Source organism: Palaemon carinicauda, chromosome 17, assembly GCF_036898095.1.
Source record: "Palaemon carinicauda isolate YSFRI2023 chromosome 17, ASM3689809v2, whole genome shotgun sequence".
Lineage (NCBI taxonomy): Eukaryota > Metazoa > Arthropoda > Malacostraca > Decapoda > Palaemonidae > Palaemon > Palaemon carinicauda.
In genome coordinates, this window is record NC_090741.1 from 59,211,621 (window position 1) to 59,237,311 (window position 25,691).

Below are 25,691 nucleotides of genomic sequence, written 5' to 3' on the forward strand. Positions count from 1 at the left end.
TGGTCGTAGCTGGAATTAAATTTTTAGAATACTGTGTAGTATTCAGCCTTATGATGGAGAAGGCATGAATTAGAAATAAATGCACGCCTAGTATTACGAACAGGATGGTACAGTCTGGGAAGATCTGAATGTAAAGGATGGTCAGAGTTATAAAAAATCTTATGCAACATGCATTAAAAACTAACTGAACGACGGTACCAGATGTTGATATCAAGATCAGGAATAAGAAATGTAATAGACCGTAAGTTCATGTCTAACAAATTAAGATGAGAATCAGCAGCTGAACACCAGACAGGAGAACAATACTCGAAACCAGGTAGAATGAAAGAGTTGAAACAATTCGCCAGAATAGAATGATCACCGAAAATATTAAGGCTCTCAATAAGTAAAATTATTGTGCTATTGAAGAATAAACAGACCTAATGTGTTTTCTCAAAAGTCAATTTGCTATCAAGAATCACACCTAGATTTAAAGAGTCGTATTGTGTTAAAGAAACATTATTAATGCTGGCTTAGTATCAAGTACATTTCTTTGGTCTTTAAATAGAGGTAATTTGATATTAAAAAATTACTGCTATAATGACAGTAGCAAGGATTTCTCCTTAATCTCATATATTTAAATAAAAGGCCTAATCATAAAAATAAGTATCACTGCTGTTCTCTAGTCTTGGGTAGTGCCATAGCCTATGTACCATGGTCTTCCACTATCTTGGGTTAGAGTTCTCTTGCTTTAGGGTACACTCGGGCACACTATTCTATCTTATTCCTCTTCCTCTTGTTTTGTTAAAGTTTTTATAGTTTATATAGGAAATATTTATTTTGATGTTGTTACTGTTCTTAAAATATTTTATTTTTCCTAGTTTCCTTTCCTCACTGAGCTATTTTCCCTGTTGGAACCCCTTGGCTTATAGTATCCTGCTTTTCCAACTAGGGGTATAGCTTAGCAAGTAATAATAATAATAATAATAATAATAATAATAATAATAATAATAATAATAATAATAATAATAATACTTGCTGAGGGTACACCCAGATACACAATTCTATCTGTTTCCTTATTTCCTTTCCGGACTGGGCTATTTACCTTGTTTGAGCCCCTGGGCTTATAGTATCCTGCTTTTTCAACTAGGGTTGCAGCTAAGCAAGTAATAATAATAATAATAATAATAATAATAATAATAATAATAATAATAATAATAATAATAATAATAATAGTAATAGTAATAATAGTGTTAACGAGCAACTCATTAGGTCCTTTGGTCGTTGTTTACCACCCTGCGGCCTTAGAAGCGACCCGATCCTACTAACAGCGACCCTTTGTGACCTTTTCCAGAGGAAAATGTGGGACTTTTCCTCCCGGAAAAAAAAAATTTCCGGAAAAAGAAAAATTTCTCCTTTTGCATTACCTTCCCGAAGAATTGTTAAAAACTCTTTAAAAACATTCCAAAGTTTCTGATTTCATGTCAAGGATACGTCCAACCTTGGGCATTTTTCGTATTCATAAGGCGAAGCATTCTTCTTCTGTGGATTTTACTCCGTGATTTAAAGGCATTTAAAGTTCAAAATTGCAGCGAATGTTTTCGTGTTGAACAGGTTGACACAAATCAATCTATTGTTTATTTATAAAAATATCTATTCTAGTGTTGTTACTGTTCTTAAAATATTTTATTTCAATTATTCATTACTTCTCTTATATTTTTTTTTTCCTTTCCTCACTGGGTTACTTTTCCCTGTTGGAGCTCTTAGGCTTATAACATTCTGCTTTACCAACTAGGGTTGTAGCTTAGATATTATTATTATTATTATTATTATTATTATTATTATTATTATTATTATTATTACTACTACTACTACTACCAGCTGAGCTACAACCCAAGTTTGTAAAGCAGGATGCTATATGGCCAAGGGCTCCAACAGGGAAAAATATCGCAGTGATGAAAGGAAATAAGGAAATACATAATCTACAAGAGAAGTCATGAACAATTGAAATAAAATATTTCAAGAAAGGTAACAACATTTAAACAGATCTCTCAAATATAAACTATAATAAGACTTACGTCAGCCTGTTCAACATTAAAACATAAATGTTGCAAGTTTGAACTTTTGAAGTTCTACGGATTCAACCACCCGATTAGGAAGATCATTCCACAACTTGGTCACAGCTGGAATAAAACTTCTAGAATACTGTGTAGTATTGAGCCCCATGATAGAGAAGGCCTGACTATTAGAATTAACTGCCTGCCTAGTATTACGAACAGGGTGGAACTGTCCGAGAAGATCTGAATGTAAAGGATGGTCAGAATTAAAACAAAAAAACTTATGCAACATGCATAATGAACTAATTGAATGACGGTGCCAGAGATTGATCAGAAATAATAATAATAATAATAATAATAATAATAATAATAATAATAATAATAATAATAATAATAATAATAATAATGATAATAATAATAATAATAATAATGATAATAATAATAATAATAATACATACTTACATACATACATACATATACCAAGGCACTTCCCCCAATTTTTGGGGTTAGCCGACATCAAACAAATGAAACAAAAAAGGGGACGTCTCCTCTCTACGTTCCTCCCAGCCTGACAAAGGACTCAACCGAGTTATTCGTTTCATACAGATTCAATTACAGAGCTGAGTTTAAAAAAGGTAGTCATGTACAACATTTTTAAAAGGCAAAATCTTCATTAGAACCTTGTTTATCAACTAAAATAAAACTTCGTTTCCTTTTTATTCAAAATCACGGTATGCTATGTTCGTTTTTTATTGAATCTGGAGATCTGTTTTTCGTCATTCCAGAAGAGTTATTTTCTTGAACCTTATAAACACGAGATAAGGTTTTGTTTTCTGTGGAGGGGCTGATCCTGTCTCATAGTCCGTTTATAAAAACGAGTATGTTCTGTTTTAATACTTAGATGTTTGAAATCAATCGAGATAGAAATGACCTAGAATTTAAACATATGAAAAAATTCGAGTGTATGGTAGGTCGTCGGGCATTTTCAAAAGGTTAGACGAAAATGGACTGAAAACTGGACTTTAGACGGAAATGTATTGGAAACTGGACTTTAGACGAAAATGTATTGGACACTGGACTGTAGACGGAAATGTATTGGAAACTGGACTTTAGACGAAAATGTATTGGACACTGGACTGTAGACGAAAATGTATTGGACACTGGACTGTAGACGGAAATGTATTGGAAACTGGACTTTAGACGAAAATGTATTGGACACAGGACTGTAGACGGAAATGTATTGGACACAACTTTAGACGAAAATGTATTGAAAACTGGACATTAGACGGAAATGTATTGGACACAACTTATGACGAAAATGTATTGAAAACTGAACTTTAGACGGAAATGTATTGGAAACTGGACTTTAGACGGAAATGTATTGGAAACTGAACTTTAGACGGAAATGTATTGGAAACTGGATTTTAGACGAAAATGTATTGGAAACTGGACTTTAGACGAAAATGTATTGGACACTGGACTGTAGACGAAAATGTATTGGACACTGGACTGTAGACGGAAATGTATTGGAAACTGGACTTTAGACGAAAATGTATTGGACACTGGACTGTAGACGGAAATGTATTGGACACAACTTTAGACGAAAATGTATTGAAAACTGGACATTAGACGGAAATGTATTGGACACACCTTATGACGAAAATGTATTGAAAACTGAACTTTAGACGAAAATGTATTGGAAACTGGACTTTAGACGGAAATGTATTGGAAACTGAAATTTAGACGGAAATGTATTGGAAACTGGATTTTAGACGAAAATGTATTGGAAACTGGACTTTAGACGGAAATGTATCGGACACTGAACTTTAGACGAAAATTATTGGACACTGAACTTTAGACGAAAATGTATTGAAAAACTGAACTTTAGACGGAAATGTATCGGACACTGAACTTTAGACGAAAATTATTGGACACTGAACTTTAGACGAAAATGTATTGAAAACTGAACTTTAGACGGAAATGTATTGAAAAAAATACAACACTTGAGATAAAAAGCAAAAAACATAATAAACAACAAGTAGATATTTTGACGTTCTGATTTGAATTTTATTGTTTTAAAAGGAAAATGAACAATTCTAAAATATATATGAATTTCGAAGTTTCACGTAAGCAAGAAATGTGTAAAACAAGGACAATGAAATTATTATTGTAACGTTTTAACTACAAGTATTAAAACATAAGGTAAAGTTTTACTTCAATTTAATCATTGGTATTATATAATCTCTCTCTCTCTCTCTCTCTCTCTCTCTCTCTCTCTCTCTCATCAACTGCCGCGGGGAAGTTGCACCTCAATGTAGTTTGATTATTAACTTTTGAATAGAATTATATGTATATATATATATATATATATATGTATATATATATATATATATATAAATTTATATATAAAATCACATATTGTAGTCTCAATATATATATATATATATATATATTTATATAATGTATATGTACATATATATATATATATATATATATTATATAATGTAAATATATATATATATATATATATATATAAAATGTGCGTATTCTTTTAAGGTTATATGCCTGCATATCTTTGCGTAACCTGCGTAATAACATAACATTTATGTTCATAATTTTCAGTCACCCAAAAAATTTTAACAGTAATGATGGCATACAAATTATCCTCCATTATTACTTAATCCATTAAAATCTACTTATTAAAAATTGGAATAAAAGATATATATATATATATATATATATATAGATGCCTCATTCTTACGAGGGACATAAGACTCACATAATCCTTTATAAACGCCAGGTAGCGGACTCAAAAAATAGGTATTTTAAGTCCTTCCTATAGGTTACCATCTGCCACATGTTCACACAAGGCTCTACATCCAACCCTACCTCCCTTATCCAATATCATCCACTCCCTATTCGAGCTTCCCTATTGATGGGAAAAAAAAAGAAACCGTCCTGATTGAAGGTGGTTCTTTCCTTGGCCGCCTTCCAATAGGGGATTTCGACTCCCTAATTCTCGCTCGGTTCCTCGAAAGTCTTCAGAAGGGAGTTCCAGCGACGTTGGTTCGGTCTGTTAAATTCCACACAACTTTTCATAATCTCCGAGATAAGCTTCCTTAAGATCCACACTTTCCTATCAGCGGGTGTCAATGCGTATTTTCCAGCCGCTGGAAACGGGGAAGAAGAAACTCCGGCGTCGGTGGGAGGAGCCAGAGGGAAGATCTGGAAGAGATCTTCTCCAGATATTACGAGTCAAACCTCTAGATTAAGATCTTCAAGGGAGACACTTTCGGATACTTTTATTTTGACTTTGATCCCTCGATTGGCCATGTCGTCTTTGATCTCTCTCTCTCTCTCTCTCTCTCTCTCTCTCTCTCTCTCTCTCTCTCTCTCTCTCTCTCTCTCATGATTACAAAATGTAAAGATAAAGTTTAGACCTGGGCTGGATTCGCGATTTTGAAATATAGAATGAGTCTCCTTAGATATACGGAAACATGAACGATACGATGCGATATGATAAAAATGCCCCGACACTTGTTGAAGCACTGTCTCTTTAAAGGTTTAAAGGTCGCTCATGAATGGCAGAGGCAAGGGAAAGTGACATTGCCCTAGCCCCTCTCCACTCAAGCTGGGACCAAGGAGAGCCAGGCAATGGCTGCTGGTGACTCAGTAGATAAACATATAGGCTCTCCAGAACCCCATATCCTTAGCTCACAAGGATGGGGAGGTTTGCAGCGACCAAAGGAACTAACAAGTTTGAGCAGGACTCAAATCCTAATGTGGAGATCACCATGAAAGGACGTTACCAACAGGCCACCACAAATATAAATGTAACATTTAATGAGGCATACGATTACTCGTTTAAATCTATAGAAGTATTTTATACTTTAATATTTTGAGGGCTATTTTCAACCGCATCTCAGCCCTCGGACGCACCATACATCATCAAATAATTAATATGGTTACAGCTCTTGCGTTGGAGAATAAGGTACTAATTTGAGAGAGGGGATGAAACTATGCTTGATTAGCATGGGGATATAGAAGACGGACAGGATGACGATGTAATAAATACAACACTGAAGTACTCAAGAGAGGACAATGACGGACAGTAGGGAGTCCTAAGCTGAAAGTCTAGGGGCGCCAATAAGCAGGTTTCACTATATCCTAAACACGGTCCTCATTTTTCTTTAAAGAATCAATCAGATTTTGATATCCCGTTCACAGATAATAGAAAATAAGAAAATGCAGTATGGTGATGGTGGGAGACTTTTGTATGATCTCTCACATGATAAATGTGTTAAAAAATAAGTAATATAAGAACTATAAAGACGAGAATAGACTTCAGTCTTTATTAAAATCTCAATCATTGTGAAGAATATTCGACATCTAATGTTTTCTATAATAAATTAAACTTTACTTACCATCACGTTCCTGACTATGCCAAAGGAAAGCGAATATTCTAAAGGCCAAAAGACTTTTAATATCATTTTAGACTTGTAATTTGTGCGTTTGTTTACCGAATGTAAAGTATGTATGTTAATGTTAGGATTATGAATGATAGTATTAATGTTATTTTTATGAATGGTAGTATTAATATTAATATTATGAATGATAGTATTAATGTTTGTATTATAAATGATAGTACTAATGTTAGTATCATGAATGATAGTATTAATAGGATTTTTATGAATGATAGTATTAATGTTAGTTTTATGAATGATAGTATTAATGTTAGTTTTATGAATGATAATATTAATGTTTGTATTATGAATGATAGTACTAATGTTAGTATCATGAATGATAGTATTAGTGTTAGTATTATGAGTGTTAGTATCATGAATGATAGTATTAGTGTTAGTATTATGAGTGATAGTATCATGAATGATAGTATTAATGTTAGTATTATGAATGATAGTATTAGTGTTAGTATTATGAGTCTTAGTATCATGAATTATAGTATTAATGTTAGTATTATGAATGATATCATTAATGATAGTATTATCAATAGTAGTATTTCGCTATAATTATTTTACGCAAAACTTTCATCTTTGTACCGTAACGTATCTATCACTGGTAGTTCGATTTGAAATACATCGTTTGAGAGAGAGAGAGAGAGAGAGAGAGAGAGAGAGAGAGAGAGAGAGAGAGAGAGAGAGAGAGATCAAAGACGACATGGCCAATCGAGGGATCAAAGTCAAAATAAAAGTATCCGAAAGTGTCTCCCTTGAAGATCTTAATCCAGAGGTTTGACTCGTAATATCCGGGGAAGATCTCTTCCAGATCTTCCCTCTGGCTCCTCCCACCGACGCCGGAGTTTCTTCTTCCCCGTTTCCAGCGGCTGGAAAATACGCATTGACACCCGCTGATAGGAAAGTGTGGATCTTAAGGAAGCTTATCTCGGAGATTATGAAAAGTTGTGTGGAATTTAACAGACCGAACCAACGTCGCTGGAACTCCCTTCTGAAGACTTTCGAGGAACCGAGAGAGAATTAGGGAGTCGAAATCCCCTATTGGAAGGCGCCCAAGGAAAGAACCACCTTCAATCAGGGCGGTTTCTTTTTCCATCAAAAGGGAGGCTTGAATTGAAGGGTAGATTTGAGGGTAGGGGTGTGGTGCCTTGTGAATGTACGACATGTGACAGATCCATAGAAGTGCCTTAAAGACCTATATTTGAGGCTGCTATCTGGCGTTATGTTGGAATCATAATTGTATTCAAAACCAGGTAGATTTTTTAATTTTTATAATGTTTACATTTAATATTACCATCATTTGATTTTATTTTTGGTTCTATAGATTTAAAAGCAGAATCTTTCTTCTTCATTCCCAACGTTATAGCTACGTTAAGGGGTCGGTTGCCTGATGCGCCCTCTTCAATACTTTCTTTCAAAAGCAGAATCTTTGCTGGATAGTAATTAGTAAAGTCAACCAGAAAAGGCAAAACAGGAAACGAAACTAAACTTTTTAATCCAGAATTTTCTCTCTCTCTCTCTCTCTCTCTCTCTCTCTCTCTCTCTCTCTCTCTCTCTCTCTCTCTCTCTCTACTTCGGTAGTGGGTGATACCTTATTAACATCCTGGAAGCCTCTGGTAAAGGTGGTTTTATAGGAAATATTTTAGCTATTTTTCATTTTATGCAATCAACAACATCTCCTTTGTGAAATTGTGAAATGTTAGTTAGACGTTTCACAGAAAGCAAATGGACAAAAATAATTCTTCTGCAGTTGTTTCGAATAGGCCTACCCTTCGGAAAATGTCAAAGAAGCATTTGATCTATAGGCCTTATCCATTATGTCATACTGAGAATCTCGTTTAATTCCAAACTTTTCATCATATCCATGCCTGTCATTCTGCCGGAATGGGGTTCGAGTCCCACTCAAGTTCGATAGTTTCCTTGGTGTCTGCAACCTCACCATCCTTGTGAGCTAAGGTTGAGGTGTTTGGGGAGCCTATAGGTCTACCTGCTGAGTCGTCAGTAGCCATTGTCTGGCCCTCCCTGGTCCTGTCATGAGTTGAGAAGCGACTTGGGGTCTGATTATGTGTATATGATCAGTCTCTAGTGCGTTGTCACTATCCCTTGCCTCTGCCATTCATGAGCGACCTTTGAAACTTAAACCTTTAGAATATAACTTCTTGTTTTGATGTAATCATTTTATCCTAGGATATCGCCATTCATTGCAAATTACATCAAAGACATTTTTATCAATTTCCAGTTACCTTCACAATCACGTATATGAAAATGCTATTGTTTTAAATATATCAATACACGAGTAAATTCATTCATTTCCAAAGAAAATTGTAATTAACGACGGTGAAATGCGAGTACAGAGTAAACAATCACAGCTCTGACGTCATGCATCGAACAATTCCCGTCTCAACTAATTAGTTTCAGGTTAGCGATTCACTTCCAGGTCTTCTCCGTTGACCTCGTATAGTCACGAGCCAGACTGGCTCGAAAGCTGGCGTCACCATTCCGTAGACTTGATCAACTTACTGGTTCGAAAGTTAGCGTTACCATACCGTAGACTTGTAGCGACTAATATTTATATATATACATATACACACAGAGGTTCAAGCCACCCCACCCCTCCCCCTTTCCTAACTACAAAACGGCAGTTGTGGTTTCCGAGTGTACCTCTTGGGGTACTATTCCCTCTCCTCCCTACCGAAGGGATGGGGAGAGACCGAGTAGTTATATGTGTGGGAATGTCGTTCAGCATTACCATATGTACAGTATATATATATATATATATATATATATATATATATATATATATATATATATATATATATATATCACCATCAGGCGTAACTATTCCACTGCAGGACAAAGGCCTCAGACGACATGTCCTTCCACTCTCATCTGTGTATGGTCTTTCTTTGCTAGCCTATATCCATAAGTGTTCATATATATATATATATATATATATATATATATATATATATATATATATATATATATATATATATATATATATATCCCATATCAACAGATAATGAGACGTCAGAACATGGGATTTTCACTTTATTACAAAAAGGTTCGTGAATACAGTGTACAGCCTATACTCTTAGGTGAGCACCTTGTCTAATGAACGCACAAAGGGTACTGACTACCCCTCGCTAGCAAGAAGCAATCTTGCTACAACAACATGCTGAATTGTTAGGTTTGGTGGAATTCTCATGATTATAGAGTTCATTTACCTTGATGTATAAAACACATATTTGCATGCAAGGATTAGGACACACACCCACACATGTATATATATATATATATATATATATATATATATATATATATATATATATATATATATATATATATATATATATATATATATATATATATATACATATATATATATATATATATATATATATATATATATATATATATGCTCTTTATTATATAGGGGAGATGTTCATATTTATATATAAAGTCGAATGAAAAACCTTTTCGGGTGAAGCTTACTAAAAATATTTTTTTCCAAATATATTTTTGTTTGAAAATTTTTAAAAATAATTCCAGTGTTTTTAAGAAAATTTAAAGGCTTAGGAAAAGAAATATTCTAACGATTGGCTTTCATCTCTTGATGATTTTCCAATTACAAATATGACAAATTTAAAAGGAAAATACAATAAATTTAAAAGGAAAATACCTATAAGATTTAATTGTTTTCTTCGGACATTCTATTCCGAGGTTTTAGAAATTAATCTATGAAATAAAAGAAGAAAAAAGAAAACCTTTAAATCTTTTCTATTCTAATATATTGGAAATGAATCTATGAAATAAAAAAAAAAAATTCAAATCTGTTAGCATTTATATTGTATGTTCCAACTACACACTAGCGAATTATTCCAAGATATTAGAAATTTATCTCTGAAATAAAAAGAAAAAAAAATTGAGGCTCATTCAGTAGACCGTAGACCTACGTCACGGCAGCTTATTTCTTGACATTTTGCTCGACCTTGACATTGACCTTTGACCTTAACATGTATTAATTGGTGTAGATTTTCATACACTCAAATATGAACCGAGTTTGAAGTCTCTGTGACAATGCTGTCCAAACTTATGGCTGATTACGGAAATTGGACATTTTACTGGACTGTGACCTTGACCTTTGACCTTAATCTTCCAAAATTTGATTATTTCCAGCTTTCTATATTATAACAGTTAATCCCTGCAAGTTTCGTTACTCTACGATTAAAATTATGACCAGGTAGCCATTCACAAACAAACACACAAACAGGGACGAAAATATAACCTCCTTCCAACTTCGTTGGCAGAAATAACAATGCAAATCTGTTAGTATTTAAAGGTTTAAAGGCCGCTTATGAATATTAGGGGCAAGGGACTGTGACATTGCCCTATCAAGCAGGACAATGCCCTAGAGACTGACCATTTATACATATGATCAGCGCCCAAGCCCCCTCTTCACCCAAGCTAGTACCAAGGAGGGCCAGGCAATGGCTGCTGATAACTCAGCAGATAGACCTATAGGCTCCCTCAACCGGGCCCCCTACGGCCCCCATCCTTAGCTCAAGGATGGTGAGATTGCAGCGACCAAAGAAACTAACGAGTTTGAGCGGGACTTGAACCCCAGTCAGGGACGTTACCACATCAGCCACCGTAACCCTATCGTATTTTCCAACTCTATACTTACGAAACGAAAACAGGACGAGAGAATGAAACCAAAACAAGAAAAACAAAGCGGGAAAAAAAAGGCGGGAAAAAAAGCGTGTGCGCCATTCCTGGAAACGCGTCGCATCGTGTTACAGCCGCCTTCAAAACAAGAAGCCCCCCTCCGGCCTCTCGTCGAGCGATCTCCTTTCACTTAATTTCGTTAAGGTCAAGTACCTTCCGAACGAGAGAACCGAATTCCGGGGGAGTTCTGCTATTGGAAATTCCTGTTCCGACTCGCAAGATGGCGAAGCACACTCACACACACACACACACACACAGGCGCGTAAACATTATCTCGTCTTTTAGAGGATTTCCTAAAAAAGGATTCCGCGTCTCTTCTTCGGTACTGTTTTGGCAATTTAGAGATAGGATTACTACTTCTAAAAAGTTATCTGAGCATTATTACTTCTAGAAGGTATCTGACTATGGAGCTGATATTCAAGACGTTGGTGACGAGAGACGTTTGTTGCTCTCATAAAGGTTTATATAAGTCTTTATGTATCGAGAGAAAGAGAGAGAAAATGAGAGCGAGAGAGAGAGAGAGAGAGAGAGAGAGAGAGAGAGAGAGAGAGAGAGAGAGAGAGAGAGAGAGAGGTTGAAATCGATAATTTGATCACGTTGTTAAACGAATGAAAGCTTAATCATTCATATTTCAGAGGTGTTTTAGTAATTAGGATCAACAAGAATCATTATTAAATTTTCTATCATGGACCCCTGAGAGTTATTGAAAACTAATGTTCTTTTCGATTTGTGTATCAAATAATAGTAAAATCAGCTAAAGACCTCACGTATGTCTCATTTACAGTGCAATGTGATTCAGAAGAATGATACAGAGAAGGAAATTTGTATCACACAAGCTATATTACTGATCGTGTTAATCATGAGGTCCTTATTTTCAAACTCAAACAGTTCGGAGTAGGTGGATCTTCTCTTGGCATCAATATTGAAGTTTTAAGTAATAGATCGCAAATAGTTGTTCCTCAGGGTAATGTTCTTCACCCATTACTTTTTCATACAACATATACATGTTATGTGGTTTGGCCTAGAAAACAAGCTCGTTGCATATGCAGATGATGCTACTCTCTTTGCATCAATTCCATTTCCTGAATGTAGATCTGGGGTTGCTGAATCCCTCTAATGCTGCAGTTCAATTGCTACTTTCCTCTTGGTATGGATAGAAGAGAGACTTTAGCTATGGAAAGCAGCTCTTCTAGGAGAAGTACACTCCAAAAGCAAACCATTGACCTATAGTCTTGGGTAGTGTCATAGCCTCTGTACCTTGGTTTTCCACTCTCTTGGATAAAAGATCTCTTGCTTGAGGATACACTCAGCCACACTATTCTTTATTTTTCTTTTCCCTTTCCCCACTGGGCTATTTTCCCTGTTGGGGCCCTTGGGCTCATCATAAGGGGTTTTCAACCTGGGGTTCACGAACCCCCAGGGGTACTTAGGTAGCTGACGAAAAGAAATATTTTAGATGGCTAAATCGGATCAACAGAGAGAGAGAGAGAGAGAGAGAGAGAGAGAGAGAGAGAGAGAGAGAGAGAGATTTGAAATAAAGATTGATTAGACACCAATTCATTGTGAATCTGCACCTTCTAGATATCACATGAGAAGAGTTTGTAGAAGTGACGAAGTACTCTGGCAAAAGATGCATTTAAAACACTTGCCCTGGCCAAGTTCTAGTCTCAAATGAGTGAGATTTGCCTTGTGGTATATTATATAGTTCTGACAGTTCTGAACTCTATGCTGATGTTCCCTAGGACTTATCTGTTGTGAGGAAGGATTTTCAACGCTGTGTGAAAATGAAAACTAAACATCGATAATGGCTTTATGATTTTGAGGAGTACACTCCAAAATCAAACCATTGTTCTCCAGTCTTGGGTAGTGCCGTAGTCTCTGTACCATGGTCTTCCACTGTCTTGGGATAGAGTTCTCTTGCTTGAGGGTACACTCGGGCTCACTATTCTATCTTGTTTATCTTCCTCTTGTTATTTTAAAGTTTTTATAGTTTATATAGGAAATATTTATTTTGATATTGTTCTTTAACTTCTCTTTTATTTTTACTTGTTTCCTTTCCTCATTGGGCTATTTTCTCTGTTAGAGCCCTAGGGCTTATAGCATCCTGCTTTTCCAACTAGGGTTGTAGCTTAGCTAGTAGTGATAATAACATGACTTACATTTGTACCTGTTCAATACTGTTCCTCGAATTGAGAAAATTGTTTGTAATAAACAGGCACAGACTTCACACCTAAGTGCAGTATTGGTTGAGAAAAGGAATATTGTTTCACTCCTGCATGTGTAGTTTAGTTTTAAAATATTTGCAATATCAATGTATCATCTAAATAAAGTCATTAAAATTTCTATCATTTGATGACATCATATTCTGTACTATTGTATATCGGGTTAATAACTAAATTATTATTTTGTTCGATGTCAGATTACTGGGGGTTCGGGTATATAGTCTTAAAACTTTGGATATATATATATATATATATATATATATATATATATATATATATATATATATATATATATATATATATATATATGTGTGTGTGTGTGTATGTTTGTGTGTGGGTTACGCTGAGAGGCATGGTGAGAGGGAGTAGTTATACCTCTGTCAGAGTGGGTACCCAGAGGTACACTCGGAAACCAAATTTTCCCACAAATTACCGAAGGAGCGGGTTATAATTGGGAAAGGGGGAGGGGTAGGAAGGATTGAATCTGTGTGTGCGTACATATTTGTCTAAATATTTCGTCCTTATTTTTGACGGGTTGCGTACCCAAGTAATAATAAATTAATCTACATCTGTGAATACAAGAGTTGAAAATAGGTCTAAAACTCTACGGTATGAGAACTCCCATTTTCGAGTCACGCCTCACCACGGCACTACAGAATGAAAGGCCAACGAAGAAGACTTCGAAGTGATTCGCTCACACCAGACCAATTAGTCCAGACGGAAATTGTTAACTGCATGACGATTGTTTACCCGAAACACCTATCACACCTCCGTTAATTGCAGTATTCTTAGGGTAGGAGTTCATTAACACATTCGTGTAAATGATACATTTACCCAAACAACTATTTCGGGACTCGAGGCTTCCAACTCGGAGTTGAAATTAATTTCATCTAAGCGAAACACCCTGAGAGAGAGAGAGAGAGAGAGAGAGAGAGAGAGAGAGAGAGAGAGAGAGAGAGAGAGAGGTTTGCTAGCAGTCACAAGTTGGTTTATTATTATTACTAGCTAAGCTACAATCTTAGTTGGAAAAGCAGGATGCTGTAAAGCCCAAGGGTTCCAACAGGGAAAATAGCCCAGTAATGAAAAGAAATAAACAAACTACAAGAGAGGTAATGAGGAATTAAAATTAAATATATCATAAACAGTAGCAACATTAAAATAGATCTTTCATATATAAACTACAGAAACTTCAATAAAACAATAGCAAGAGAAATAAGATAGAATAGTGTTCCCAAGTGTACCCTCAATCAAGAGAATTCTACCCTAAGACAATGGAATGATGATAACGTGTATATTTTTTATGTCCACTATTTCAACTTATACCTGAATCACATAACCATTAGCCATAAGACAACTAATCTTTATCTGGTCCTTTCTCGTATCAGTATTGTTCTCTTGTCTTGGGCAGGGCCATAGCCTCTGTACCATGGTCTTCCACTGTCTTGGGTTAGAGTTCTCTTGCTTGAGGGTACACTCGAGTACACAATTCTATCTTATTTTGTTTTGTTATAGTTTATATTGGAAATGTTTATTTTAATGTTGTTACTGTTCTTAAATCATTCTATTTTCCTTGTTTCCTTTCCTCACTTGCTCTTCCAACTAGGGTTGTAGCTTAGCTAGTAATAATAATAATAATAATAATAATAATAATAATAATAATAATAATAATAATAATAATAATAATAATAATAATAATAATAATAATAATACTATTGAAGTCAGTATTATTCATCTAATGGGTATAATGATCGAGAATGAAAAGCAAATTTACCTCATGGTTTTCGTGTGTGGAATTTAGGGACTTTTAAAACATCTTTACTTACTTTAAGGACTTTTTTTCTGGCCCTATATAGCAGAGGAACCCTACTCTCTACAGGACCTTCACATTCCTCTTATCATACGCATTTAGCAGCTTTCTGAGTGGGAATACCTTAACGTGGTGAAAGGGTTTTTGTATTGCCATGATAGCAAAGCTGTTCTAGTCAGGGACACCCATACTAGGTTGGTTTTCTGTGAGCGATCAGACTAAAATCTCCCACCGTTACCAATCCACATTATTTGCAGTGGACTAAGCGTCTGCATTTGTTGTTGTTGTTGTTGATAGCTTGTACGCAGGAATGAAAGTAGCTATTTTCAATTTGATATTTTTTTGCTATTATGGAAAATTCGCCGAATTAATTATATTTAGTTAAACAAAAATGTTTCTAGTTCAAAATGCAACCGGATCGTTAACCCAAAAAGAATAGTAACGTGAGGTCATGGTTAGATTTGTGTTCTACTGTCTTTTCTTTCTCTAACTTTGCTATACGGTGCCAGTCGGTATGTCTTAACGATCCATATTTGCCAACGGCTATGGAAGAGGACGAGCAACCTGGTGAAGTAACGAGAACTTTGGGTGTGGAGGAAATACCCCCCTAAATTTCGATGAAGTCACTTGTAGCTGGGAGACGGATTGGGTTTAAGGCGAGAGACAAGTTGTCTCTTCGGCTTCTACTCCTAATCCCTGGTGGATGATCTTACTGGAATCAGTATGGACTGGCAGGGGTCACTTGCCTTTGTTATATAGGAACTGCTCATCACAAGGAACGGGCTGTCATTTGATGAATCTAGCCAATAAATCCTCTGAGGCCCTTTGCGTCAATAGGCGTAGGAGAAAATGATGATTTTTTTTTTCTTTTGGAAGTTAGTCTTATTCATAGCCACACCTTATACAAAGGGATTCGACATAAAATAACATCTTGTCTTTGATGTCGAATCCCTTTGACTTAAATAGCATCTTGAGCGACACACAAATAGCCTAAATGACAAAAGTCATGTGTTAAGAATATGAAGGTACCAAGGAAAACATAATTTTACAAGATACGCAATTTCAATTGTATCTAAAGAACTTCTACATGCCCTCACACACGTATGAAGAAACCAGCAGTGAAAATGACACACTTAGCATATACGATCAATTTCTCAGCTATCAACTCAGGTAGGAAACATCTGTGAGCATTAGGACATGTTCAGAAACAGACGGAGTAGGAATGATGTTTACGAAAGGTAAGATGTGCAATGAGTCTTCAGTAAAGGCCACCATAAAAAAGGGTTATGTTAAGAGGATAGTAAGCCAAGGAGGTCACGTATGAGGTCCAATTCTGGTGCTCGTATAGGTGGTTAATGCTTTCAGTGCACCTTTTGCAGTGCACTGTAGGCATTATTTGAGGGCACTTGCAGCGTTCCTTCGGTTGCTTCATATCCTTGTACTATAATTAAACACTAGAAGAGTTTGAAGACCCAGGCCTACATGACTGAGGACTATTAAACTTGAAGTAGGAGATGACGAATGGAAAAGTATTGACTTAAAAGCTCAAGATAGAGACGACTGGCGAAATCTAACCGAGGCCCTTTGCGTCAGTAGGCGTAGGAGGAAATGATGAGTATACATCTATTCTCACTTCATTTCTTCCATCTTGCTGACCAACATCTTAAGCCTTTACTTCTTAGAATAACTTCAGGCTTTCCATAGTAGCACTAGAGCACTGAATGGCCTCCGGGCCCCAGTGTCGGATTATAAAAGTCTAAATTCACCAGCCCAATCGAAAACAAACTGGAATTGGTAAAACACATGCAAATGGACTTTGTATTCTTCCGGACTTGCATGCTAGTAATCTAGAAGTTTTATTCCAGCTGTGACCAGATTTAGGTTGTAGGTTGGCCAAGGCACCAGTCACCCATTAAGATATACCGCTAGAGAGTTATTGGGTCTCATGACTGGCCAGATAGTACTACATTGGCCCTCTCTCTGGTTGCGGCTTTTTTTTTTTTTTTTTTTAACACAAAAACCGAGTAATCTGGCCTAGTCTTCACACATTCTCCTCTCTCCTCATACACCTGACAACACTAGGATAACTAAAAAATTCTTCTTCATTCGGCGGATTAATTCGTGCACTGTAATTGTTTAGTGGCTACTTTCCTCTTTTTGAGGGTAGAAGATACTCTTTAGCTATGGCAAGCAGCTCTTCTGGTAGAAGTACACTCCAAAATCAAACCATTGTTCTCTAGTCTTGGGTAGTGCCATAGCCTCTGTACCATGGTCTTCCACTGTATTGGGTTAGAGTTCTATTGCTTGAGGGTACACCCAGGCACACTATTCTGTCTAATTTATCTTTCTCTTGTTTTGTTAAAGAATTTTTTTATAGTCTATATAGGAAGTATTTATTTTAATGTGGTAGTTGTTAGTGTTCTTAAAATATTTTATTTTTACTTGTTTCTTTTCCTCACTGGGCTATTTTCCCTGTTGTCCCCTGAGCTTATAGCATCCTGCTTCTCCAACTAGGGTTGTAGCTTAGCAAGTAATAATAATAATAATAATAATAATAATAATAATAATAATAATAATAATAATAATAATAATAATAATAATAATAATAATAATAATCACTATGTTCTGTTTTCTCTGTATCTATTGCGTAATATTTTATTGACTATTATAAAGTTTTCCTGTTTTTTTTTTATCTATTTTAGTCATGTCATCTTTTTAATGGTCTTCTATAACAAATTGCCATGTGAGTCATTGATTAGATAAAGTATTAAGTTAAGTTTGAACCATCTTTCTCGGACCTCCTTTCAATCAGACTCCTCCTCCCAGCTGCCAGGCCTTTATCGCCCGCATTGATGTATTGTTTCTCTCTTGTAGTTTGCTTTCACTAATTTCTCTATCCATTAGATATATCAGTTACGTTCTTTTTTATATTTATTTCACCTAACTTTAATTTATTTTCTTTACTTAAACCTTAGCAAGTTTTCTTTCATTTCAGTATCGTTATATGATTACGATAGTGTTTTTTCTTCTTAGTTTCTTTTCTGTCAAATTATTTGAGCATATCTAGCATATAAAATACTAAAGTTATAACTGATATATTCAAGTAGTGAGAAGTGAACAAAATTGGTTATTTTTAAATCAAGTAACTAGTCAAAAACTTCCACAGTAATGAGAAAAGAGCGAGAGACAATACTTTTGTTCTACTTGCCGTGGGTTGCAGTATATACGCTTGGTAAACTCTTCTTTGTTTACATGTTTCGGTTTTCAGTCTCAGAATTTACGCTGAAAGTGTAAACAGTCAGGAAACTTCTATATTAATTACTTAAATTACCAAACACATTATATAGGAAACTATGAGTGGTGGTGTTTATGGCGGAGGTAAGTAATGTGTGTTTAAGAAACGAATTTAGGCTCTATTAATATTCTTGTTTGTACAAGTAAATTAGCCTACCGGTATGCGAGTTAGCCTGCGGTACAGCTACTCATGGCTAACTGTATTATATTGTGATGATTTCCTAGATTTTATCTTGCAACAAATCTTCTTAATTAGTCAAGTATCTTACCTCTGCATACTATTTCTTGTTATACTTATTCCCTTTTGTTTAATATTAATTGAATTTCTCTCAGGAGTTAATATAAGCAAAGTTACGTGGGTGAGGGATACGAATGCTGGTTTCTTTCTTTACTAGACATAAAAAAGGGGGTTTGAACAGTCACTTACAAGCAGTCATAAAGAAAAACATGGTTTCTACATTAACACTACGTGATGAATTCAGACGTCTTGACACTGGCTGAAGAATTTGATGAATCCTGGTTTAGTTAGGCCTATACGTCAATCATAGGCCTACTGTCGTCCCTGAAGTATGAGCCTTCGTCAGGTGTTGGGAAGGCTGTCGCGAAGTTCTAGACACGCCTTGGTCACTCTGGGACGTCACGCCTCTCGGTCGCTCTGGGACGTCTCGCCAAACACACTCACAGTCAATCAGGTGCGGGCGTAGTAACTTGGTTCGTCGTCCTTCGTTTTCAGGGGTAAATGTTTCCCTGTAATTTCTCGGCTGCTATAGGATTCTGAGTAATCGCTGTCCCTCAGTTTGGTATAGGCAGCCGCCACGTGTTGTTCGTCAAGGAGACCCGGCAGGTTAAGTAGGTCTTTAGACCTATTATACAGAGCGACTACTAGGAAGAGAGCGAGATGCCTTCTTCTCGTTGCTTATATATGGTTGTCCTGGGCGTGTCAAGCTATCCTTAATCACGTGACTTTTTCCCGGCTTCCACGTCTCACTCGTCTATGTTCCGTTCGTCATTCAAGAACGGATCCTGTTGTTCGGGGAGTTGTTTACGGGAAAGAACCCTGGAGTCAGCGAAATTAATTGAAAACATCCTACCTAACTCTCGTTCACTCTCCTGTCTCTCCACAATTCTTTCTATATCTTTACAATTACTACTAACTGCATTTGTCTCCCTATTTCTTATTAATTAATAAAACCCACAAATAAAGGCATCAATAATATACATAAACCTTCTGCATATGAAATTTATCCAAAAATAAGCATCTGTCTGACATATACTGTGCAAAGGATATTTTGATTAGATTCCCGAAATAGTTTGGTTTATCAAGATTAGATTCCTGAAATACTTTGGTTTATCAAGCTACGTCAAATTATAGTGAAACTTGATCCATGTGTTGTCACTATCTAACCCATTGGTTCTTAACCTTGTTCGAGGTACTGAACCCCACAAGTGTCATATTTACACTAATCGAACTCTTCATAGTTGGAAATATATATATATATATATATATATATATATATATATATATATATATATATATATATATAATGTAGGTAAACAGAATAGGAAAAGAAAAAGAAAGTTATAACTAAATATATCAGCATATATTTCAAATTCAAGACGTATATATTTTATTAGTGCACAATATTAACCAGGCATCAAAGAAGAAAATCAACAATATGAACCTCACACAAAAACATGATGAATCCTTATTGCAAATCAATCTTACATTTGCTGATGCCTTTCAGAGACAATTTCAGAAATCCGCGGCTTAACCTTGGCAAGTGCCACTCATATGTGTCGTGTTACCTCCGCCGAACCCCTGAGACTGTCTTACCGAACCCCTGGGGTTCGATCGAACACAGGTTAAGAACCTCTGATCTAACCTAACCTTGGAGGGGTCCTCTGTAAGTCAGCGGCCAGTTCCTCCCTTGTGGATGAAAAATGGACATTAACTAACCTAAACTTTACCCCCTAATCTAACCTACAAGTTTTGTCCTTACCTACATACGTAACGGTTAGCCCCTTGCGACCCTCCTTACACTGCCGTATTCTGTGTTAGACATAATAATACGTACAAGGGGCCGCTATCATACATACACCACGATTGTGGTAAATCTTAACCCATCCGTCACTCCCTAACCTAACCTTGGATGCCATATCTTGGCATGCTTTGCCCTCAATCATCATGATTGGTTGTCAGCTTCTCGCAGATGATTCATTTAGACAGCTATAATAATTATTAACCCACCAAGTCTGGCGTGCTCAGCGCAATCTTGTACCATTTCCCAGAACAGAGGAGAAAAGAGATAATTTTTATTTGCGAGTGAAGTAAGCCACGGCTAGCTGAGGCCATTTTAGTGGCGGCCAATCACAATACTTGTGGGCGGAGTATGTTAAAGATTTTAGGCCGGACACATTTGCACCCATGGTTTTATTAAAGTTATGGACGGGAATAGGATAGGATAGAGAGTAGAGGCACCCCCCCCCCCTTTTTTTTTTCATTTGTTGATGTCGGCTACCCCCCAAAATTGGGGGAAGTGCCTTGGTGTATGTATGTATGTATGGTCGGAAACAGCTTTTCTACTAAAAGACAGGTGTTTCCTATAGATAAACGTCCGTTTTCTGTCAAAATTACGCTTATTTAAACTACAAATAAATACTTGATTATCTTTTTTTCTATTCAAAATGTTGTTCCATCCGTAACTATAATTTTCAATATTAATCTTACCCGGTGATCATGTAGCTGCAGCTCTGCTGCCCGACAGAAAAAACCTACGGGCGGAATACGCCAGCGATCGCTATACAAGTGGGGGTGTACATCAACAGCGCCATTTGTCGAGTAGGTACTCAAGTACTTCTTGTCAACACAGAACCAATTTTCTCTCTGTCGTGCCACCGGCAAGACCTACTTGATACGCTGTTGTTTTCTGGAGTTGATTTTCACGTTATTTGGTGAAGTATTCTCTCTAGTTATTAGCTTTCGCTGTGCAGAAGTTATCCTCAATACTTTCTCACTTTCATTGATTAGATTTTGGATTATTTGTTGACGACTTGGATAGATTTTGGATTTCCCCCCTTTGACTAATTCAAGATGTCTGACCCTACTCAAGTCCCCAAGTACAGGAAGTGTAGCGCTAGGGACTGTTCTAGGCGTCTTCCGAAGGCCTCTATCGATCCGCACACCGTTTGTTCCAATTGTAGGGGTAAAGCCTGTCAATTGGAAGATCGATGTGAGGAATGCGCTGGGCTTTCGGAATTCGATTTTCAAGAATTCCTTAAGTATGCACGTAGGCTAGAGAAGGATAGTATCAGGAGGAGTTCGTCTCGCTCTATTGATTTTTCCTCTCCCCATGCCCCACAACCTATTCCTTCCCCTGTAGTGGTTACACCCGACCCTCCTACTAGCTCTCATCAACCTTCGATGGCGGATATGATGCGTGCCATTCAGGCTCTTGGTGAGAGAGTTGAGTCATTGGCGAATGACCGCAATCAACTCATGGCTGACGTCAGGGAGTTGAAAGGTAAAAGGGCAGTGGGAAGTGAAGTGAGTGTCAGTGCAGTGAAAAGTGTCAGTGTTACGCATGAGGGTGCGTCTGTTCGTGCCTGTCGTCCTCCCAGTCCGGGACCTCTTGCAAGCTCCCAAGCCCAGGGGAGAAGCAATGTCGTACGACCAAAGGGTTCGACAGGCCTTGATCAGCGGACAGACGTTCCCTCCGTGGTTGAGGATGTATCTTGCCGAGATCGTCCCACCCACAAACAGACGAGTGAGCCCATTCATTCCTCGTCTGCGGAAGAAGTTTCTCGACAGAAACGCTGGACCAAGGTCTCACGACATCTCAAGCGCAAGGTCCCTTCCGAGCGAGTCCAACGGCCCAGGTGTAGCCACTGGGTCAGTTCGGACTCGCCGCAGTCCTCCGAAGACTGCACACCTCCCAAGAGAGGTAGAGTGGTTCCGCAGCAGGCAATCACTCCGTCTGTTGCCGCGCCAGCTGCTGTAGACCCTAAGTGGTCTTTGCTGCAGTCTATGCAGACTCAGCTAGCTTCCTTCATGCAGGAGTATCGTGCTGAGAAGGTTGACGCTGCACCCGTTTGCCTACAACCTGCCACGGTTGTGCGCCCAGCTGACACTGCGGCTGCCTGCTCCCACACTCCGGCTGTGAGAGCTCCACCACCTATGCGCAGTCGACCCTGCCAGACGCATGTTGACGTTAGCCGACGTGCGGCACCCTCCGTTGACGTGCGTGAGCTACCGCATCAGCAGGAAGGTGGAGTCAAGCTGCCGTGTTTTGACGCGGTGCGTCAGTCTCCGCAACCCACGGTGGTCCCCACCACGCACCACCACTCCGCTTTGGTTGTTGCCAGCTCTCAGACTGACCAACAGCGGCATGGCGTTGGATCCAGTGCAGCTACGCATGCACCTGTGCTGCCGGATTCAGCCGTTCAGCTTTTATCTCCTCCTTTACGCTTCCTCCTCAGCATTCAGATGAAGGAATCTCTGATGACGACGAAGCTGCGCATTTGGACGACCAACACTCCGACATAGATGAACCCAAGACTACGCCTCCCTCCTTAGACTTTAGGAAAGTCCTTGCCCTGTTTAAGGAGTTGTATCCGGACCAGTTTGTGTCTGCAGCTCCACGCTCACCTCCCTCTGAGTTCGCTTTAGGCATGCAGTCAGCAGCTCCTGCCTTTACGAAGCTCGTACTCGCTCGCTCGTCCAAGAGAGCTTTAAGGGTACTGGGAGAGTGGTTGCAGGCCAAGAAGCAACTTGGGAAGACATCCTTCATGTTTCCCCCGGCCAAGCTTGCTTCCAGATCTAGCGTCTGGTATGCCACGGGAGAGGTTCTCGGCTTGGGAGTTCCTGCCTCTGCCCAGGGCGACTTCTCAAGTCTGGTAGACTCTCCCCGCAGACTGGCTATGAGATGCTCCAAGATTTGCTGGACTTCTTCGGACATGGACCATCTTTTGAAGGGAGTTTTCCGTGCGTTCGAGATCTTTAACTTCCTGGACTGGTGTTTGGGAGCGTTGAGCAGGAAGACCTCCCCTTCGGATAAGGAATCTGCCATGCTCATCATGTCCTGCATGGACAAAGCCATACGGGATGGGTCTGGCGAGCTTGCGGCTTCTTTCGTGTCTGGAGTTCTCAAGAAGCGGGATCACCTTTGCTCCTTCTTGTCGGCGGGAGTCACCCCATGTCAGAAGTCAGAACTGATGTTTGCTCCGCTATCGAAGTGTCTCTTTCCTGAAGAGTTGATCAAGGGGATTGCCGCCTCGTTGATCCAGAAAGACACTCATGACCTGGTGGCGTCATCCGCACGTAAAGTCACAGCTTTACCTTCCGTGCCTAGACCTAGGATGGACACACCAGCGTCTAGGTTCATTCCGCCCTTTCGTGGCAGAACCTCCAGCAGAGGAGGTACTCGTGCCGATAGTCAACGTGGCAACAAGAAGAAGGGTTCCAAGTCCTCAAGAGGCAGAGTCTGACTGCCACCTTCTTCAGACAGCAGTGGGAGCCAGGCTCAAGAACTACTGGCAGGCCTGGGAGAACAGGGGTGCAGACGCACAGTCTGTGAAGTTACTCAGAGAGGGGTACAGGATTCCATTCTTGCGCAAGCCCCCTCTAGCAACAACTCCCATCGACCTCTCTCCCAGGTACAGAGAGGAGGACAAGAGGCTAGCTTTACAGCAAGAGGTGTCTCTCTTGCTACAAAAGGGAGCGGTAGTCATAGTCCGGGACCATCAATCCCCGGGCTTCTACAACCGTCTCTTCTTAGTGGCGAAGAAGACAGGAGGGTGGAGACCGGTGCTAGACGTCAGTGCTCTAAATGTCTTTGTCACCATGGAGACGACGAAGTCGGTTCTAGCATCGGTCAGGAAGGAAGACTGGATGGTCTCGTTAGACCTAAAGGACGCGTACTTTCACGTCCCCATCCACCCAGATTCCCAACCTTTTCTAAGGTTCGTTTTTGGAAAGGTGGTATACCAGTTCCAAGCCCTGTGCTTTGGCCTAAGCACGGCACCTCTATTGTTTACCAAACTGATGAGGAATATTGCCAAATTCCTGCATTTAGCAGACATCAGAGCCTCCCTCTATTTGGACGACTGGCTTTTAAGAGCTGCGTCAAGTCGTCGCTGTCTGGAGAATCTAAAGTGGACTCTGGATCTGACCAAGGAATTGGGTCTCCTGGTCAATTTGGAAAAGTCCCAACTCGTCCCATCCCAAACTATAGTATATCTAGGTATGGAGATTCAGAGTCAAGCTTTTCGGGCTTTTCCGTCGGCCCCCAGAATCAGTCAAGCCCAAGAATGCATCCAGAGTATGCTGAAGAAGAACCGATGTTCAGTCAGACAGTGGATGAGTCTGATAGGGAGGCTTTCATCGCTGGACCAGTTCATCGCGTTAGGGAGACTCCACCTCCGACCTCTTCAGTATCACCTAGCTGCTCACTGGAGAAAGGACATGACGCTAGAAGCGGTCTCAGTTCCTATCTCCGAGAAGATGAAGTCTGCACTGACTTGGTGGAAGAACAACATTCTGCTCAGGGAAGGTCTACCACTGGCTGTTCAGACCCCCGACCACCTTCTCTTCTCGGACGCATCGGACACGGGCTGGGGTGCGACACTGGGCGGTCGGGAATGCTCGGGCACGTGGAATTCGGATCTAAGAGCACTGCACATCAACTGCAAGGAGCTACTGGCAGTTCATCTGGCCTTAAGAAGCTTCAAGTCCCTCCTTCTAGGCAAGGTGGTGGAAGTGAACTCCGACAACACCACAGCCTTGGCGTACATCTCCAAGCAAGGAGGGACTCATTCGATGACGTTGTTCGAGATCGCAAGTGACCTCCTCACCTGGTCAAGAGATCGAAACATATCTCTAGTAACGAGGTTCATTCAAGGCGACATGAATGTCATGGCAGACCGCCTCAGCCGGAAGGGTCAGATCATCCCAACAGAATGTACCCTTCACAAGAATGTTTGCAACAGACTATGGGCCTTGTGGGGTCAGCCCACCATAGATCTGTTCGCTACCTCGATGACCAAGAGGCTCCCAAATTATTGCTCACCGATTCCGGACCCAGCAGCAGTTCACATAGATGCCTTTCTTCTGGATTGGTCCCATCTAGACCTTTAT

At 38.8% G+C, this 25,691-nt stretch overlaps 1 protein-coding gene across 2 annotated transcripts in view; it reads left to right on the plus strand.

Annotated features, from left to right (window-relative positions):
- Positions 1-25,691, plus strand: part of Bap55 (Brahma associated protein 55kD) — a 114,083-nt gene that overhangs the window by 69,238 nt on the left and 19,154 nt on the right. Inside the window, exon 1 of one of the 2 annotated variants that reach the window (XM_068391089.1) lies at positions 18,505-18,643. The exons of the other annotated variant lie outside the window; for it this stretch is intronic. Coding sequence (XP_068247190.1) covers positions 18,619-18,643 — 25 coding nt within the window. The 5' untranslated portion in view covers positions 18,505-18,618. Of the gene's footprint in view, positions 1-18,504; positions 18,644-25,691 lie in introns of those variants that run through there. 2 annotated transcript variants of the gene reach the window in all.